At 41.5% G+C, this 20,530-nt stretch overlaps 1 protein-coding gene across 1 annotated transcript in view; it reads left to right on the plus strand.

Moving 5' to 3' along the window:
• Positions 1-20,530, plus strand: part of NRXN3 (neurexin 3) — a 1,036,510-nt gene that overhangs the window by 314,373 nt on the left and 701,607 nt on the right. The window contains exons 8-9 of the mRNA XM_074824849.1: positions 4,810-5,248; positions 10,164-10,547. Coding sequence (XP_074680950.1) covers positions 4,810-5,248; positions 10,164-10,547 — 823 coding nt within the window. The remainder of the gene's footprint in view (positions 1-4,809; positions 5,249-10,163; positions 10,548-20,530) is intronic.

Here is a 20,530-nt window from a genome sequence, read left to right on the forward strand (position 1 = left end):
CTCATACAAATGTTAGATGTACCAACCAGGAATGAGGCACTGCTGGACTTGCTACTCACAGATCAAGAAAATATCTTTGTAAGATCTCGGTTAGCAATAGCCTTGGCTGCAGTGATCAGAATAGTGTGGAGTTTGGGACACTGCTGAGCACGCTGAAGATTAGTACTACGACAAAGGTTTTAGATTTTAGCAGAGAAAACTTCAGCTTGCTCAGAGCTCAGTTGGAGGGTATTCCATGGGAAGCTTCCATGGAGTATAAAGGAGCTAGCGAGTGCTGGGAGTTTTGCAAGAACACTCTCATGGAAGCACGAAACCAGTTCATCCCCTTTAAAGGTAAGGGAAGTAGGTAAAGGAAGAGACCACCCTGGCTTAACTGCAAGTTTCTGAGTCTGCTCAAAACCAAAAAAGAATTGTAGCAGAGATGGAAAAGCAGATGAATACCTGTTGAGAACTACAAAGGTATTGCCAGGGTATGTGGTTGTCCACAGCCTCCTCCTAGAAAACTGATGTGTTACAATCTAGACAAGTGGTCTGTGCAGCGGGTAGTTAATAGACTGCACCCAGAGGGTGGTGGTAAATAGCTTTTTCAAACTGGCAACCTGTCACAAGTGGGGTCCCCAAGGGATCGATACTGGGCCCCACACTTTTTAATATCTTCATAAGTGATCTGGATGATGGGGTCAAGTGTACCCTGACGAAGTTTGCTGATAGTACCAAACTGAGTAGGGAAGTGGACACTTTGGAAGGGAGAGCCAACTTGCAGGAAGACTTCGATAGGCTGGAAGAGTGGGCTAACAAGAACCTTATGGAGTTCAACAAAGACAAGTGTAAGGTCTTGCACCTGGGAAAAAGTAACCCAGGAATGCAGCACAGACTGGGATCTACCTGGCTGGGAAGCAACTCTGTGGAAAGGGACCTGGGGATCCTGGTGGACAACAAGTTCAATAGGCGTGAACAGTGTACTGCTGCGTCAAAGCAAGCCAACAGGATGCTGTGTTGTGTCAACAAGGGCATCACCAGCAGAAATAAAGAAGTCATTATCCCACACTACTCAGTGCTTGTCAGGCCACATCTGGAATACTGTGTTCAGTTTTGGCCCCTGCTATACAAAAAAGATTTGGACAGGCTAGAGAGGGCCCAGAGAAGGGCCACAGAGATGATCAAGGGACTGGGAAGCCTGTTGTGCGAGGAAAGGCTGAGAGAACTTGGTTGGTTCAGCCTTGAGAAGAGAAGGCTTAGGGGAGACCTTATCACCACGCTCCAGTGTTTAAAGGATGGCTACAAAGAAGATGGAGACTCCTTTTTACAAGGAGTGACATGGAAAAGATGAGGGGTAATGAGTACAAGTTACACCTGGGGAGATTCCGATTGGACACAGGAGAAAAATTTTTCACAATGAGAACACCCAGCTACTGGAATAACCTCCCCAGGAAAGCGGTGAATTCTCCAACTTTGGACATTTTAAAGATTCAACTGGACAGGGTGCTGGGCTGTCTTGTCTAGACCGTGCTTTTGCCAAGAAAGGTTGGACCGGATGATCCTTGAGGTCCCTTCCAACCTGGTATTTTATGATTCTGTGTTTCTTTCTGCCCTCTTCCCCAAGTCTTCCTTTGTGCTTGCTTTCTTGGTCCTTTCTTTCAAACTTGCTCTCAGACCATTGTTAGTGACTTTCTGGGTTACAACTAACTCCATGTAATTTTCTCTAGATCCTTTGAAATTCTTCTGTCTCAAGGATTCCCCAGCTGCGGTGCTGGTATGACTAATGAAATACAAGACAGCCTGCAGCAAACACCAAATAAACTCAGAGGCGGACCTTCCGTATTTCCCCAGAAGAGACGGGAATTGTTACTCAAGTATCAAATATGTGAAAGGGGGAGATGTAACTTGTATGTGGCTCAGCTGAGAGTTGGAAGCTGCGTACGTGTATGTGATCATATTCCTTCTACCACCAACCTGCAGAGGTTGCTGAAAGCAGATCACTGAGTCATAGCTAGGTACAATCCAGCACCAGTCATCAACCATATGTAGGGTATTCTGCTACTTTTCTGCTCCTCTCAAAAGCTGGGTCAAGATACAGAGGAGTATTACTTTGAGCAACTGTTAGTAATATCTTATAAAGGCAGTTTTTCTATGTTAGGATCATTAAAGTCACAGTTCATTCAGGCCTGGCATTCTCTTGCCCACCAAAGCAACTGCATACTGGGGTGAAACCAGAAATGCAGCATTGCGCCGAAGTTGTACCAGTCAGGGAGTCCTGTATGTATGTCCACAGGAACCCATTTTCAGTTACCTTTTTTCCCAGGCTGTCCCTGCAGTGGGACAAGGAGTAGACTGTGCACAACCTACTATACATGTAGATTCATTGAGAACATGAGAAAAGCCCTAGGGGGCCTGAAGAAAAGTCAATCCATTTACCTGGTATTCTGCCTCCAATAGTGGCAGATGCAAATGCTATTTAAGGAGTGTGTGAGCATGGCTACTATCAGTGTTGCATTCCCCTTCCACTCCCACAGCATCCACCGCTATTGGATTAAGATTATTAGATGGTCCATCCCATTCTTTTCCCTTTAATATCAGTTTGTGGACTTGCTGTCCACAATCTTTCTCGTTCTTTTTTGGGCGTGCTGATGCTCTCTGCTTCCACAATCTCCTGTGGCAGCAAGTTCCCGAAGTTCACTACCCTCCATTTTAAACTTACATTCTACAAGTTTCAGTGAGTGCCTCTAGTTCTGTTATTGCTGGATTTGGCAAAGAGCAGTCCTGCATTAAGCTTCTCCATCTTCTGTAAACTTCAATCATTTTTTCTCAGCCCTGTTGTTTTCAGGCTATCCTCATAAAGCATCCTGCTCCATCCTCTTAATTGTTCTATTTATTTTCCTCTTTACCCTCAGATCCTCTGTTTCCTTGAGATACAGAGAGAGAACTTCATGCAGTGCTCAGAACTAGTGCCTGGCTGAGGTGCACCTTGTTGTCTTGCAGGAGGGGGAGGCTGTAATGCACAGCCTTGCTGAGTCACTGGAAGGAGGTGTATGGTCTGTTCAGAGAGAGCATTTGACATGGTTAATCCATAGAATGAAACTACTACGGTCCCACAAATTGAAAATATATTTTATTCCTGTTGCAGATATTAATAGACGATGTTTTTGAAGTCTGTGTAAGGGCAGACCGCTTTATTGGGAATTAGAGCAAAAAACAAGCTACTGTGGGTCAATACTGTCCTCTGCTGGGAGGAACTACAGCTTTGTGCCATTACTCCAAATGGGAGTTAACAGCTGGCTTCTCCTTTCACTCTGATGTAGGGTGTTGCCTTTGCAACAGGAAAATCTGATGCTGTGCTGGCTGCACTGGGGAAATTGTCCTTTAATGCTTCATGAAAGCTGGAAATTCTTCACTTGCTACAAATGTGTTGACTTGTGATTTCATTTATTTTTCATCCTGAGGTCACCTACTTTAGAAGCTTATCCCCCATTCCCTCTCTCATTTGCCTTTTAATATTTAGTGCACACTCATTTCTCTGACTTTCATGTTCTATTTGTGGAATTAACAATTCATATCTCCTTTCCCTTCTCTTTTCATAGCAAATTGCTGACAACTCATCCTGCTAGCATTTTGAAAGCAGAAAACAAATATGTGTATAGGTATATGCTATATGTAATAGACACAAAGTATTTTAAAATAATAACTCCTTAGAAGAAATCAGAGTCTTCAGTAGTGTTGCAGAACATGAATTCAAACATTCAGTCATGTTGCAGAACATGAATTCTGCTAGTTGCAGAAATGCTTTTGCTTGCTGTATGTGCCAGCTCTGGGTTTAGGAAGCACGGAAGGTGGTTGAGAGGAAGTACAATTTACAAATATTTCAGTTTTGTGCCTTCTCCAGTCCCTGCCTCCGTGAGAATGGCACGGGACAGAGGGGAATCCTCTTTGCATGGAATTAATTCTGTACCTGTGAGAAAGAGAAGGGCAGTAGGTCTGGACTCCTGAGCAAGCTAGGCATGCTTAGGAATGCTTGTTAGTTTGTGTCACTTCTCTTGGCTAATTTCCATCTATGTAGCAACACAGAGTCCAGAGTTCTGGTCCTTAACCCAGAGAGAGTAAGAGTCCAGGCACTGAATATGTACAGGCTTTTATGTGTTAGCACAGGGAGCATAGGTTTCTTGAAGTGAGGGTAAGCTATGCGGATATCTTCATAGCAGGTTTGTGCCTGTAACGATCTAAGATTTCTTGATCAGAGAAATTTTAAGTCTTTGTTTATTTTTTCTTGTAGCTCTTTAGGAGCCACGGGGTAATCACCAACAGTTCACAACAACTTGTTTAAATTTTTTTACATCTCTTTTCTAGTAGTTAAGTTAGCTGATAGGAATAATAGAGAAATGACAGTGGTGACACAGAGTTCCCTGCTGTGGCTAGCAGAGATGGACATGGAGGTTACACTTTGCTATGTATTTTGTATGGGATTTATGCAAATATAACAGCATGATACCAGACACACACTGTATTTTATGTACAAAAGCTTTTACAGCACAGTGGACCTGTGGTAGAGTTAATTGTTCTCACTGTCCTTCAGTTAAATGTTCTCTTCTGCTTGCATATCTGATCTATAGTCATCACAAAATACCCATTGCTGTCACTTCTAAACACACTCCTGCTTGTGCTCTCTCCCTCTGTCATCATGTCGGAGTCTTGCACTGTCTTCTTTTTGCTCCCCACTGCCTTTTGGGAGAAGTTTATCTCCCATGGCTGAAAGTAATTGGGGTATTTGTACTGTATGGAGGATTGATGTATGATATTTTTCCTTGTGTCTGGCAGGTTGTTTATAAGAATAACGACATTCGTCTGGAGCTGTCTCGCTTGGCACGAATTGGTGATACTAAGATGAAGATCTACGGGGAAGTGAAATTCGTGTGTGAGAATGTGGCTACACTGGATCCCATCAGCTTTGAGACACCTGAGGCCTATATTAGTCTACCTAAATGGAATACCAAAAGGATGGGCTCCATCTCGTTTGATTTCCGAACCACTGAACCCAATGGACTGATCCTTTTCACCCATGGCAAACCTCAGGAGAGGAAAGATGCCAGGAGCCAGAAAAATACAAAGGTAGACTTCTTTGCAGTTGAGCTTCTAGATGGGAACCTCTACTTGCTGCTGGACATGGGCTCTGGGACCATTAAAGTCAAGGCCACCCAGAAGAAAGCCAATGATGGAGAGTGGTATCATGTGGATATTCAACGAGATGGAAGATCAGGTAGAGTGATGACTTTTTCTTAAGTAGATTCATCTTTCAGATCCAGACCTAGGGCTGTGTATTAATTTTCAGAACCTTCAAAACCTTTTAGGTATGAGTCATCTTAGAAAAACTCAGTGTTACTCCAGTGGTGTTTATCCAGCAAAGCAATGTGAATGGCTAGGTTTTCATTAAATGTTTAGTGTGAACTTCAGATAGCACATCACAGAGGCAGTCTATTAATATTTTATTCACAATCTTCAGATATTCTGGACCTATCTTTGCAATTACATACATAATTATAGTGATGACTTTTGTAAGCCATGGTAAGGTTTAATATCCTTCAGAACCATTATTATTTTGTTCTTGGTATGAGAATTCTCACTGATCTACTTTGGGTTTCCGTTCAAAAAGAAACTTAGTAGAAACCAAATGAAAACTTACTGCTGTGACCTAATATAACCATCTTCTCCTGGATCTTGTGTCTTCAAAGAGCAGGGGTTTGGGATCTTGTCATGAGGAAAATAAAAGTAATGGGCACAACCAGTGACAAAATTATGCAGCGAATCAACATTTTCATCCTATTCTGTTTGCTTCAGTATCTTGTAGTTTTCAGTTACGTTTCTTTACTTTCCCTATGATGCCAAATTCTAGCCTTAACATCTGAGTTAGCATTCATTTCCTCACAGCTTCTCATTTTCAAAAATGTGGTTTAGTTTATTTCTAATAATATACCTACCATGCAATACCAAGAGGTTATTTTGTTTGTTTCTAGTGCTGGATATCAAGCTAAGATGCTCATGATGTACTCTGAAATTGTGTAAGGAAACAAAATGATCAAATACTGTAACTTTGTCTTGAGAATATGTGAACAATTGTACTTGAATTCTTCCTGAACCGCTGGGATCTCAAAGCCTGGCCGTATGTCCCTTCAAAGGGAATTTTTCTTACATTTGCAAGTGGATTTGGGATTTGTCTGGTGATCTCCAGATGATATCTTTAGGTCCCTAATTTTATGCTTCCAGTTGCTGAATGCCATCAGTAAAGAGAACACAGTGCTAGAATTTGGTTCCCTCGAGTTTTCAAAAGAGCTGACTTCCAGATACCATGCAAAGTCTAGCTGTTTGAACAGGTCTTTGCCTGAAGCTAGTTTTTTCTTTGATGATGTGAGGAGTTTCTCTGTATTTGGCATGGTGCTCTACTAGGACTTAGTATGTGTGGTTATATATTCCTATCTCCTAAAGACATTGATAGGAACATTTTATAAAGGAAGCCATAAATAAATAAATGGAGCTTTGATTTCTTTAGAATTGCTAAAATTTAATTAACTTCCAAGGATAAACTCAATTAGTTGCATTCAGTACTGCCTTCAGTTTTGCTTGCTCACTTGGGGACTGTCTGGTCCCTGGAGAGGCAGCTGCAGGAGGACAAGAAACAGAAATGATATTAAGCTCTCTGCTCAGAAAGTTTGTAAAAACCTAGGCAGAGGGACACACGTTCATTTGGACTAGGAGGATGTGGCAGACGGCATGGCTACTTGGTGAATGAAACTGTAGGACTGACTTGTTTGTCACTTGGCAGGGAGGTTTGTGATGTTCTGGACGCTGATCAGAGATAACAGATTTTGAATCAAAATCACCTTGCTCAACAAGAATGAACACATTTGTACTGGCATCGACTTCTTCAGACCATACCTTTAGCAAGCATCAACCACTCTTATGCAGTGGTACTTTTGGTAGGTGTGAGAAGGAAGTTCAGGATCTCTTCTTGTTTAGTACTTGGCTTTTCTCCCACATGCAAACCAGAGAATGGTTATACCTTGGAGATTTCTTTTTTTTTTTTTTTTTAATCCAGAAACTGAACTGAATAATGAACTTACTAATGTAGGCTACAAAACAGCCATTTGGGTTTAATGAGCTAGTGACCTAGAGGTTCTGATCTTCATTACTAAAGCAGCCAGGCTTTTATTAGATGTCATCTCTCCCTTTCTTCTTCCCATTTCTGTAACAGTCCAGAACTTTAGGCTCTACTGAGCTTAGTAAAATAGCCTAAAAATCCAAATACTCACTACTTCAATGTACTAGTGCAGCAGCACAAATGCTGGGGAAGCATGGTCGTCATGCTCAAATAACCTCTGGCACCTTTAGTCCCCTTAGGCTTTGTGTATGCTTTGGTCTGTGCTGGCTGCCAGACCAACAAAAGCTTTTTCTCTCTACTCTGACAGAAGCTGACAGTGTGGACATGGACACCTGTAAACTTTCTGCCCTTGGGGAAGGCTCCTACAGAGTGTCCACAAAACCTGTCACTGTTTCTAGCTGGGAAACACTAAGCATGTACACAAGAAAATGTTTTTGGCTGGTCATCAGCTACAGAATACGTGTGTTGTCCCACCCACTCAGACACTAAAAATCTTACTGGAAGGTTTGGTCTACAGTTGCATCAGTGCACTGCTTTGTATATCAGCTCTGCCCTTAGTAACTGGGGTCTTTTGGTCTCTTTGTTCTTTAACCCTGCACAAAGTGCCTAAGGGACTGGAAAGAGGGTGTTTAGATACTTCTGATGTCTCAAGATGGCATTTGATCTACCTAAACAAGGTTGCAAATGTGGGATTTGGGAAAAAAAAAAAAAAAGTCAGCTCATATGACTGCTCCTTCCTAGGGTCAGTTCAGAGTTTCTTCATCTCAGCAGCTTGGTCTTAAAAGTGCTGTGCATCTGAGGTAGTACCATCTCCTTACAGGAACAGTTGCAGAGTACAAAACACTGGCAGAAAGTTTAGGCTTCTGACTAGCCTGTTTCTTTTCATTATCTCATGCTCTCTCTCCAGGTTTTACACTTCTCCTTGGTAACCAGTATTTCTTCTCTTTTGGGGGGTTTCTTTACCTTTTGCAGGTGATGTTTGTTTTCTCCATAGTAGCAGCTGTCTGGAGCTCAGCCCTCCAATATTTTGGTTTGTTCTAGTCTTTTGAGTAATATGTACTCCACATGCTGCTTTTGAGGAGTAACAGCAGAGATGCTGGCAGCAGGGCTGTGATCCTGTGACTCTGTGACACGTTGCCTTTACAACTGTAGGTGTATTGTCACATCTTCTCTTGTCTTACTTAGTAAAAGGAAAAATGTCTGAGGTTGTGGAGCTTGTTTTTACATAATGATTCATCAAATAACTATGGTTCTCTTTGAGCCTTTAATTTGCAATGCTTCTGTTGCTTCTGGCATTCTTCTGCCTCTGACATTATTTCTAAATTATTTCTGAACATCACACACATGAAATAACTTGTGTCTGTGTCATACGTGCTGTTCTCTAAGAAGACACCTATTGCAACTGAAGAAAAACCATGTGTACAAGACTGCACTTTCTCACAGAGACACAAAATAGAGCTATTAACTACTCTCCCCCCTTGTCATAGGGGTGTATGATAAAAATGCAATGATGTGGAATTAATCTTAAAGCTTGGATAGTTGTCTCTGAGGACAGACTATCTTAATGACAAGGCAATTGGATGCAATGATTTATAGCTAGGGAGGGTGAATTGATGATTTTAGCTGAGTGTCTGGTGGGCGGATGTCCCTATCACGAAAGCTGCTGAATGCTCTTCTGAAGAGTACACTGCTCTGGAATGTGAGACCTGCATTATGTTCCCTGTTTTCCTTGGATGCACTGTCTAACCTTAAACAAGTCACTTCACTTCTCTGCACCTGTTTCATGTGTTCTGATTATATTTCTGTATTATATGTTCTCATTATTTTATGTGCTGGGACAGTTTCTTGAAATATATAGGAGCGGCCTCAGTGCAGTATGCCTGTATCTTGCTTGGAGCATATGGAAGCTACTACAGTTTTAACAATAACCGTTCTTCAGATATAACCTTTGTCTTTCTCTACTTCAATTTTCCTGTTTGTAAAATGGAAGTTAGAATACTTAACTTTTTTTGTAAAACCATAGAATAATATATTTTGGAACAAACTTCTGGAGATTTCTAGTCCAAACTCTGCTGAAATCTAGGCTTTCTTCAGGGTTGTGTCCAGCTGTATTTTGAATACCTTCAGGATGGTGATTCCACAACCTCTCTGAGGTTTCTGTGCCCATGTTTGACCACACTCATGGTGAAAAATATGCCTTTTTGTGGAGTTGGAGTTTCCCTTGCTGCAACCTGTGATCAATGTCTCTTATCATTGCAAATGCACACTGCTGACTCATGTTCAAATTGTTGTCCACCATATCCCCAGGTCCTTTTCTGCAGAGTTGCTCCTTAGCCAGCTGGTCTCCAGCCTGTACTTGTGTGTGAGGTTATTCTGCCCCAGGTGTAGGACTTTGTATTTATTGTTGTTGATTTACATCAAACATTTCTATCAGTCCTTTGCTCCACCTTGTAAAGATTTCTTTGAATGGTAGCCCTGTGCTTCCTCCAATGCATCAACCATTCTTCCCAGTTTGATGTCATCTACAAACTTCATGAGGGTCTATTTAGTTCCATCATCCAGGTCTAGCTTTGGAGGTATCGATGAGGTGTTTTCTGGAAGAGCCATGTAGTGTAAAGTAATATACTTTTGCTTATCTTTTTTCTCTCCAGTCACGATACCATGAAACTCCTGTATGTTCTCAGTAAGTCTTTGCTTTGCTGGATGAATACCATTGAATAATGCTCAGTTTTTACATATTATTATTTAGCCATTGCATTGTTATGCTTGTGACCTTATAATGCAAGTTGGGATACAGACACATGATGATCAGTCACCAAATGGAAGTACTTATGGCCTGTGGTTCAAGAGGAAAGGGAGCTGTGTGGGAGACACTGTCTCTGTTAGGAGTGCGTTTGGGTAGGGAAGAATCTTCACTCTCCTGCACTGAACATTAAATCTCACTCAGTTATTGGAAAAAAATGAACTAGACTGAGGCTGTAAGTGAAAGTGTTGATGTTTCCTTATCCTCCTCATTTAGGTACTATATCAGTGAACAGCAGACGCACACCGTTCACCGCTAGTGGGGAGAGTGAGATCCTAGATCTGGAAGGTGACATGTACCTTGGTGGGCTTCCTGAGAACCGGGCAGGACTCATCCTTCCCACAGAGCTCTGGACAGCAATGCTGAACTATGGCTACGTTGGCTGTATCCGAGACTTGTTCATCGATGGAAGAAGCAAGAACATCCGGCAGCTGGCAGAGGCGCAGAATGCTGCAGGAGTCAAGTCCTCCTGCTCCCGCCTCAGCACCAAGCAGTGCGACAGCTACCCGTGTAAGAATAATGCAGTCTGCAAGGATGGCTGGAACCGCTTCATTTGTGACTGCACTGGCACCGGCTATTGGGGTAGAACATGTGAGCGAGGTAAGCTGAGTTTTCTGACCTCAGTTACACAGAGCTGAAGGTGTGCAGGAGATAGAACAAAATCCAGTGTTTGCATGAGACCTTCCCGAGCCCTTGTTGGCCTTCCTGATGCTAAGTTCCAGTCCCCACACCAGGAAAGCTTTCTTTGCTGATCGTTTCCTTCTAGTCTTTTCCACCTGCATTTCATGAGCTTACCTTCTTCATCTGCCACTTCACTCCCTAAGCCTTCTCAAGATGACCTTGTCTTCAGGTTTCAGAGTTTCTTTGGCTGAGTATGGTTTGTCTCCTAAGGCAGAAAATGCTGCTGCATGTGAGAACTCTCAGGCAAATTACTGGAAACAATACCAAGTGTGAACTGGAGTTCCATGGGACACATGATGTATCCCAGTTCTGTGTAGTCTTCCTCTTTTTTGCATGGTAGGATTTCCTTGATGGCTATTTATGGGTAAAGCTGGCTAATCAGATAGTGTTAACAACAACATGTCACCAAGTTCACCTCTGATAAAGCAAATCTGTAGGAGATGGTGGGAGATTCTCCACATCTTATTCTTACTCATTTTGACTGGTGATTTAAAGACACATGATTGGAGATATGAGGCACAAGTAATGCTGGTACAGGCAGACAAAACGTATGTGTTCTAGGCCACATGGAAAGGAATTTACTAATGTAAGATACCTGAGCTATATAATTCTCAAATACCAGGTGGTTCCATTAATTGTTGTTATCCTTATTGTGCTGGTGCCACCATCAGATGAGGTAGGTGAGTGGTTTAAAAGAAAAGGGCTAAGATCACTTAGAAAAGAAAATACTCCCTAAAGGGTATTTTCTTGTATTGAAACCAATCTTTCTGCTAATATTTGGCCATTAGCACTGCATTCTGGCTGAACTGTGCTCATAGTACACCCAAGAATTAACTGTAAACCATTAGCAGACTCTTAGGGCGTTTAGCCCCTTCTTTCTATAACCTTCCTTGGCACCATGGCCTAATGGTTATAGCATGGGTCTTAGAATTGGAAATTTGGATATTTTTGAGCTTCTGCCATAAATATTAGGGAAGCTTCTTTCCCACTCAGTGTTCTCCATATGCATTTTTTAGTATTGATCATAGTACCACGCCTCTATGAGAAAGAACATGAAAGTTAAGTACGGTGCAGAACATAGTAGGCAGAATTGAGATTTGTGATTCATTCACCCTCCAGAGGATTTTCTTCTTTGCAGGAAGTTTTTGTTAATGACCAAAACTCTTCCTACAGACCGAATGGGGTCTTTAGGTTTTACAGCACAAGATCTATGATCATTTGTAAAGCTTCTCACAGCCAGCAATTTGTAGCATCCTGCCCTAAGCAGCAATAGTAGTTAATTGCCAGTAGTCCTTAAAACAGCTGAAGCATCAACACTGCCATCCGTGCTGTGAGGACAGGAGTGAAAATGTAAGGTTCATGGACGTTGACTATGCCAACATCAGCTCAGCAATCCTCTTTTATCTGGATTCTGGATCTAACCTGGATTAGAAGATTCTGGAAACCAACAGAGGTTTTATCAGACACAGCCTTGGGAATTGTTTTGGCCGATTGTTGTATGGTTTTGGACAGACATAAAAAGAAGTGCTACCATAAATGTATTTTTCCCCCACAAAATTGCGGTTATGCTTGCCCTTGGTCTTTATTTAGTATTAGGAGTGACCAGCTCTGAGATTCAGGACTTTATGGACTCTGTCTCATGTCCCTCTCCTGGACCTGGCTCAGAAGAGAATCCAAAGCTAACCAATGACATAAAGAACAGGATTCATCTCATGTCCCTCTCCTGGACCTGGCTCTCAGAAGAGAATCCAAAGCTAACCAATGACATAAAGAACGGGATTCATCTCATGTCCCTTTAGATATCTATAGCGTTGGTTTTTACTCAACAATTAATGATTATTATCAGTGAAAAGAAATGAATAGGTTAAGGGCATGTAAACATTTTATTTTATTTATTCTAAGAGAAATGAATCTCAAGTCTGGCCTGAGATCCATAACTTGGCCAGGCTCTGGCCAGCATCAGTGTGAATAAGAAAGTTACATGTATGAATGCATGTCTAGCAGTGTGGGAACTTCAGGTCCTAATAAATATGTGTTAGAATCAGAGCGTATTTAAGGTTAACAAAACAATGATGTTGTAGTTCAGGACAAGATAAAAAATGCAATTTCCTAATCCTGGGAAACCCATTTTGTCTATAACTAGAAATTACAGACCCCTTACTGGTTTAGACCCAATGTCAGGCAAAATGTGGCTTTCACGCCTGAGGTTCCTTGGCAAGATGAGAGGCAGCTTGCAGGGAATAAATATTTGTAGACTGGATACACAAAAAAAGTTGTGGAAAATGAAGTGTATTTGACTCCACAACTTTTATTGTGATGTTACATAGCAGTCTTATACTGCTCTGATACAAGTACTTGCTAGCAGATGACTGCATTAGTGCACAGTGATTTTACCTCCATGAACAAAAGTATTGCAGGCTACAGATGATATTTTTAATTGTCATGATCTGACACTCAAGGATTATTGCAAGTCCTGACTTCAGCTGGCCTATGATCCAAATACTGCTGGAAGAAGAAAAGTTGAAATGGAGACTGGGAAGGAGATCACAGTGAGAGATGCTACCACGCCACAGTGGCACTTCTGCATAGTGACTAAAGAGCTGCCACAGGACCAGGGGAGCCAGGCTGGTGTGTAAGGGGAGGAATGAAGAAGGAGCAGGCTAGCTCTTTTAATAAGAGACAGCTACTGACCCACTTTACCAGTCTGCCATCTGTTATCTGAGAAGGGCTGTCTCTCCCACTTTACTCAGTCCCTAGATTTCTGTCCTGATAAAAGAGAGGACTGTAACTCTTGGAAGGGGTTTGCAGCCCAAGATGTAGGGTAAAGGGTTAAGAGACAGGGGAGCCTAGAATAAAGAATCTTCCATGCCTGTTGGCTACCAGGAAAATCACTATCACAAAGCAAAAGACATACTTAATGTTTAGTTAAGGTACTAAAAATACAAAAGACATACGTACAACTCCACGGAGAGAAGCAGATGATTCATGTGTTGTTGATAGTAAAGTCGATTTTCCACTTTCCAGGTATAGCATTTCTACATTTATAATGCTGAATTTCTCATACATTTTGTACTTTGCCGTATGAAGGACTGTTATATGTTTAAAAGGGACTTGAAAAGGAAATGGATTGTTGTCATAAAAGAGGTTTGGGTTCTTTTTATTTATGGTGAAACAATACAAATACACAGTATTCAGTATGTCACCTATATCTAATATTTGATAGGGCACAGAATGGAGAACTGCTGCCAAAGCCTCAAGTTCATTCTTACAATTCCGGTATCTAATTGGTCATTAAGTATTGGCAGTTATGTAAGCAGACAAAGGTGTTTTCAGTCTTAAAGTGTCAGCTTCTAAGGGTAACACAGTCTCTCCTTGGGGTAATTGAAATTGCATAGAAGAGATGGGGTGAGACATGGCAAAGACCAGTTCATGTCTGATATGATTCCCACCCAAGCAGGAGCATGTCAGGGAGTCAAAAGTGCTGGTAGGACTGTTCTAGTCCTTTTGGTAACTGTATGTTTTTCCTGTACTAACTAGGAAAGAATATTCTTGGGAGACAAATCATGAAGGCTTCTACCAGGTATACTTACATTCAAGTCCTTGCCATAGAAACTAGAGTGAATGGACATAAGTGTTAGATCCTCAGAAAGCTGAGACAAAGTACTTCACCTAGATAAGATTCTCCTCAATCTTCGTAAATTTCACTTGGTCTGTTTGTGAGATTGTGTTTCTCTCCAGCTCTGTAGCCAGTGGCAGGTGACACAGAAGGGAGAGGAGATGAAAGTGCAGTGGAATTTATGGGCCAGAAGTGCTCAGGGCCAGGCTATGAGGCTAAGCAAAGGCAGCAGCAAATGCTGGCAATTAGCTAGGTGTGGTCCCCATTTCACACCTTCCACCAGAGGCTGTGCTGACCAGGTAACACACCCATTAGTTATTTATTTTCTTAAATCCTTGAGCTTCCCAATCATCTTTCCATAATGGTTTTCTACTACCCAGTCTGACTCAGTGTGACAAATGGGAAATCATGTGTGAGAAGAGCCTTTTCAAGCCACTGTTAAAAATAAGGAGCTGCTATAAACATAGCAGCATTTGGACAAGTTTCTGAAACTTCAGAGATTCCACAGTAGCTGTTGGAAGGGAGTGGTGATGTGGCGGCCCACCACACTAGGAAATAAGACTGCTGGCTTTTCAAATGGCATGAACTTAATTAAAGTAGTATTTTGTGACCTCCTTCTTTAGATGCCTCAGATAAATACTCTAAGATTAAAAAGTAGAAGCCTGGCAATGAGGACCTGTGCTAAATGTCTACATTCGCTGTGGAGGGAGGTAGTTGCTTCTCAGGAGAAATTCAGAGCAACACGATCTGCTTGCCTTCTTTTGTTGATTTGCCTATCTCATTTTATTGATTTTGTGGAGACTCTGGTCTGATAATTCAGCATTGCTGCACTCCAGAAGGTAACTGTGCTGTGGAGGAACTGACAGTGCCAAACTGCCAAGGCTACCAGACTGAGAAAAAAGAGGGTGTCTTGTTTGGGGTGGGGGCATAAAGCAAAGAAAATTAAAAAAAGCGCTAACAGACAGGACACAATCCCTCCTGCAAGTGATGCTCTGAGTGCCTTGTAATATGGTAATGATCTTGCTTCCCCCTGCTCCCTGAACTCTCCTGCACTCCTGCTATATTTGATTAGAGTATGTGTGGTGGAGAGCAAGATTTAATCATGCCAGAAAGACTCCTAAACTTAAAGGCAGTTTTTGAGTGTCTCTGAAATGAATGACAGGCACAGCGGAGTGGATTTGTGATGGAAATTATGGTCGTAAGTACATATTGAGGCTTTGTACTGAGTTTGCTAGGTTTTGGGTTGTGGAGTGCTGGGTGTTAGGGAAAAAAACCTTGTAGTTTGTAGTCTTGGTAGTATTTAGTCATTCTTGCATCCTAAGGTTTTAGAAAGGAGTATCAGACAAGTGTCTGCAGTGCATCTTCTCTGTTCTAAAGTACCTTGTTCCAACAGGTCTGCTGTTTTGCTAGTTAGTTTGAAATAAAGAACATAAAATATCTGAAAGCCCATGTGAATGTTTCACAAATGCTTTCTGGTCATAAGACAAAGGGCAGACTTTGGGAGAATTGACAAAAAGGAGCCTCCAACGCAATGGGTAGGAGCTTCCTCCTGTTGCATGTGAACTACCTTCTCATACTGAACCCGGTAGAAATTAGGGTGAATTGCAAAGTCTTGTCATCAAGAAGAGATGGATGACTGTTACAGACATGTAGGAGAGTAGGAAGGGTGGGTTGCTGCAGCTACTGTGAAGGATCTTTAGTGGTTTTTAAGTATTTAAAGTCTTCTATACCCTTTGGCTTCTAATTTGTTAGTATTTGACATCAGTTGCAGCATCAGGTCGCTGCAGCCCCTGTTAATTACACCTAAGGTTTTAGAGGTAGGAGTTGGGATCTAACTCATGGAGGACAATGTGCTTCTTTGCTGTGATAACAAAGTTCATCCTCACAACCTGCGGACTTTCCTGAAAAAGACCCCAAAGCCCTGGCATTAAACAAGCAGGAGGAGGGCAATGTGTTTTGTATTCACATTAGATATTTTCTGTAGCTGCAGTGAAAGTGCCATGGACTCAAAAAGGTGCATGAGGTCTGTTCTGTGGATCCCAAAAGCTCTCTGCATGCTTTCCTTCTACTGAAACACTGTGAGAAGGACTGCAGAGAGCAAAAGCTGAGGAAGGACACAAAGCAAAAGATAACTGAAAATGAGATCTATTTAGGCCAATGAAAATCGAATATTGTTGATCACTCACTTTTTAATGCTTTTTCCTACTTAATTGCCTTGATTGGAGGTGAGTTGTGTTGGTTTTTTTTTTTTTTTTATGAAGAGTTATATACTGATAAGATTAGAAAATGCAGCTTGGTATGAGACTTCTGGCCATTTAAGACTGATGTTTAGATTTTAAACCTTCGAAGTTAATTGCTTAGAACTGGACATAGCCTGAGTCCTTTCCAGGTAAGAAAAAGAAAAAAAGTCTTGTTGCATCCCTTTCCCTTTGCTGAGCTGTACCCAGTGTTCATTGCAGCAAGACAGAGATATCTCACTCCAGTTCTCCTCCCAAGGGCTGGAACCAGTGTCCCTTCCTGTTTGGGTTTGCTCACAGATGGACAGTTAACACCCTGAGCAAACCAGACGTTTTCTGTGTTTTGTGGCATACTGTTTGTGAACAGCAATGTACCTGCTGTTGGAAATGCTGATGTTGAGCATAGGGCTACACATTTTATTATCTGCCAAGTACCTTTATAGCAATGTTTGTTAAGAACAGTTTAATGACCACACACATCTGCCCACTATGTACGCAATAAACAGAAATGTAAAATTACTGGTAATAAGAAATGTTACAAAATCATTTACTACATGGTTTAAGTGCTACATGCTTTGCTGTCTCAAGCACAGGTAGCAGCATAGATTTTTATTTTAGTGAAGATGTTTGATGATGATTACGTATTTGAAGGTTTGTTTAAAAAGCCTCAACTGTGGTGACGCTTTTTGGACTGTCCAGACCTGATTCTGCAGTGTAATGCTAGATAAATGCTGAGAATAGATTTTCTTATAGGACTGATGGTTCCCAGGGGTGCTGGACACATTAGGAGAAAAGCCTTTGCTGCAGTGTTTTAATGCTTTTAATCCCTGGTGGATCTTGAATATTCAAAGACTTTAGGAAAGTCAAAACATCAGAATAATTTTTATGATTACATGAGATAAAGTGAAAGGTGTTAGAAATCAGAAGGTCTGTTGTAGAGTTCATGTGTTCATTGACTTGCTAGTACGAGATAGGTCCCTATTGTATGATTTCCCAGAATGTCTCCAAACTGCAGAAAAAAAATATTCCATCTGAATTTAGAAAAAGAGTTCACGCAGTCCCTTCACACCCATTTTAATTTGTTCCTCACTAATTTTATAGTAAAGTCTCCATTAAACATGATCTGAGGCACGTTAGGTTTTGCTAAGGGCATTTGTGTGAGAAGTTCGTTTTCTCACTTGCCATCAATCCATTTGTAACACCTGTGGCTGGCCAAGCAGCTACTACTCTGGTATATGCTGTACACAATTCTTCTGCTCAAGAAACGCAGGCCTGGGCTTTCTGTGCGTAGCTCCCTTGTATCTCTCCCTAATGACTGGGTGTCAGAGCAGAGGGCTACTGCTGGTTGCATAAGTGATGGATTATTCTACTGTATTAGGCTTTTATGCATCCTCCATCCCTGCATCCTTTCCTTGCTTTCCACGTGGTAACTTGTGTTCTAACATCCAAACAATCCCAAGATGCTCATGAGATGTTGTGCTAACTCCAGTAAGGACAGTGCAGCCAAGGTGGGGCTTGTAAGGGAAGGAAGAATTTCAGAGTCTCTCGCTTCTGTGGATTTATACTGTGATCCTTTCCACTCATCATAACTTTATTGTCCATGGATGTATATATTCAGTCAAAAGCCACTCTGAACACATATTGTTTCCAGGACAAGTGATAGCATTTGTTGCCTTGTAATGCCTGTGTGATACTCTCAGTACAGAAGAGTGTGCAGTTAATTCTGCAGTCAGGGTGATTATATCTTTTTGGGAAAAGATCATTTCATGGTCTTTAGGCTGTTGAACTTTAACTTCGAAGAGTCTCATTGATGTGACAATTTCCAACAGCATCTGCTGAGCAGCTGGAAAATCTGAGACCATATAAAAATCAACTGATCGTCTCCTATATTTTATAATGACATGGGTATGATTTTTTTTATCTGTGTGTTCTTTCCTGTTTCTTCATCCTGTCTCCATCATTATATGCTCTTGATATTTAAGGCAAATCCTGCCTTCCATGCTGCATGTGAATTTGTTAGTACTCCAGGTGCTCTTTATCTCATCTGAATATGGTAATTGATAGCACTGAAGAAGATAATTTCTGCTGTTTTTCTCTAAACTTCTGTGTTTCTGGCTGTTTATTGCTGAGTTTAGCTTTCACAAGGTCCTCCCAGTTCAAGAAATGTGATTATCCAAAGCTGTATTAGATTTTGTGCTACTGTCAGCTCCTGTAAAGAGCACTTGAACAACAAAAAAAGATGTTGATGGGTAGATGACTAAGAACATTTGGTTAATGCTTTTTAGCATCTTATACTTTTGTTAGTATAGGCCTCTTCTACAGGACTAATATCACAGTGTCGTATTTGTTTATCTGCTGGTTTATAAATGGCAGCTCAGAACAATGGCTTCTCCTTAATGCAAGGCACAAAATATACCCTATCTATAAGCAAGGCACAATGCTGCTCAGATAACTCTCAGATTAGAGGACAACTTGTCACAGAAGGTCACTTTTGCCTGAACCACACTGTATCAGGGGAAGGTAGAATTTACTAAAACTTGGATCATCCAAAGTGATAAGTCACCATGAAGAAAGGAAGTACTTTTTCACTTTCTCACCCTAGGTTTTCCAAGTAACTCCCAGCAAGATATATAATGGCATGTCACGTGTATTGATGCAGAATGGGCTTGTTTACTTTGAGTATGCACCATGTCTATTGTGATCTGTCAGGTGTCTAGAGATGAACTGATGACGCTGGGTGCAAGAGTTGCTTCAGACTACATGCTATCTTTGAGTCTCTTATTGCTCAGTGGCTGATCTCAGTCCCTGCAGCTTCATACCCCTCTTCCTTTCCATACCCTCGAATCAGACCAGTTTATGTTTCTGCTGAGACTCCCAATTGACCCTACAGTTAATGGGAATATCTTGATGGAAGAGGCCAGGATGAAGTAGATTCATTTGTCATGAAAAATTATTTCCAATATTTAAAATTACCATATAGACTTGGAGATGTTATCTGTGAAATTAGCTTTCTCTATCTCTCTACTTTGCCCAGTCAAAGCCATCAAGCTGAAAGGCAGACACTGGCAGTGTATTTTCTGTCTCATTTCTTCTTCTCTATTCATCTCATGGGGAGAGGAAAGACTTGGCATTCATGATGCTCCCTTAATTGACTCTGTCTCCATGTGGAGATAAGCAGTCGTCCCTTGGACACTTTGATTGATTGGATGAGGCTATTATGTGATATGGAAAGGATATGCAAAAGCACAGCCATCTCCACAAGCATGGAAAGGTCCTACTTGGTGGTGTATATTGACTCACCCAGATCTGCTTGGTTTGTCTGCCTTTTGTCATATGCAGTTAATCCACAGAATAGCTCACAGGATGGTCCTGGTGAATCTGCTGCCACCAGATTCCAAGGTATGGCTCTCCAGAGGGAGACCGTTCTCACTCACTCTGATAAAAGGTCTGAGACTGAGTAAAGGAAACATCATTTTTATTGTCTTCATTTGCTTCCTTACCAGCATTCTCATTTTTTTTTCCTGGGTAATTGAGAACCAGAAGGTTAAAACTGGGAGATAAAATGTAGAAGAGAGAAACTGTATCCTGATAAATCAAATGTTAATACAAGTTTCAGAGTTACTTCCTCGTTTGTGATGATTATAGGTGGTGAGTAGGTGGATAGGTAAAATGTGAAACTCAGGAGATATCCATCACATTAATGCAAAAGTCATCCCACTGAAGAGACACAGCAGCAGGGAGGATGTACAAGAAAAGCATCCTCATAATAAGTGTTGTTGGTGTCACGATGCTTCCATTTTTCATGGTCTACAGCTGTTAACTGCTGACGTTCTGCCTGTTAAGACAAGGTCCTCTTGTGGTCAGCCTGGGCCCTTTGGGTAGGGGTCTTCTACCATCCTAATCTTGTGTTCTTGTAAGAAACTTAACATTTCTCCATTTCTGAACAAGTAAGAATTGTAATCCTTCATGTTGTGATACCGCTAAAGGGAGCAGAAGGACAGGGCAGGTTGGAGGGGGGATTACTGTTGGAAATTGTGTCAAAGCACCAG

This window comes from Strix aluco, chromosome 4 (genome assembly GCF_031877795.1).
Source record: "Strix aluco isolate bStrAlu1 chromosome 4, bStrAlu1.hap1, whole genome shotgun sequence".
NCBI classification, from domain to species: Eukaryota; Metazoa; Chordata; class Aves; order Strigiformes; family Strigidae; genus Strix; species Strix aluco.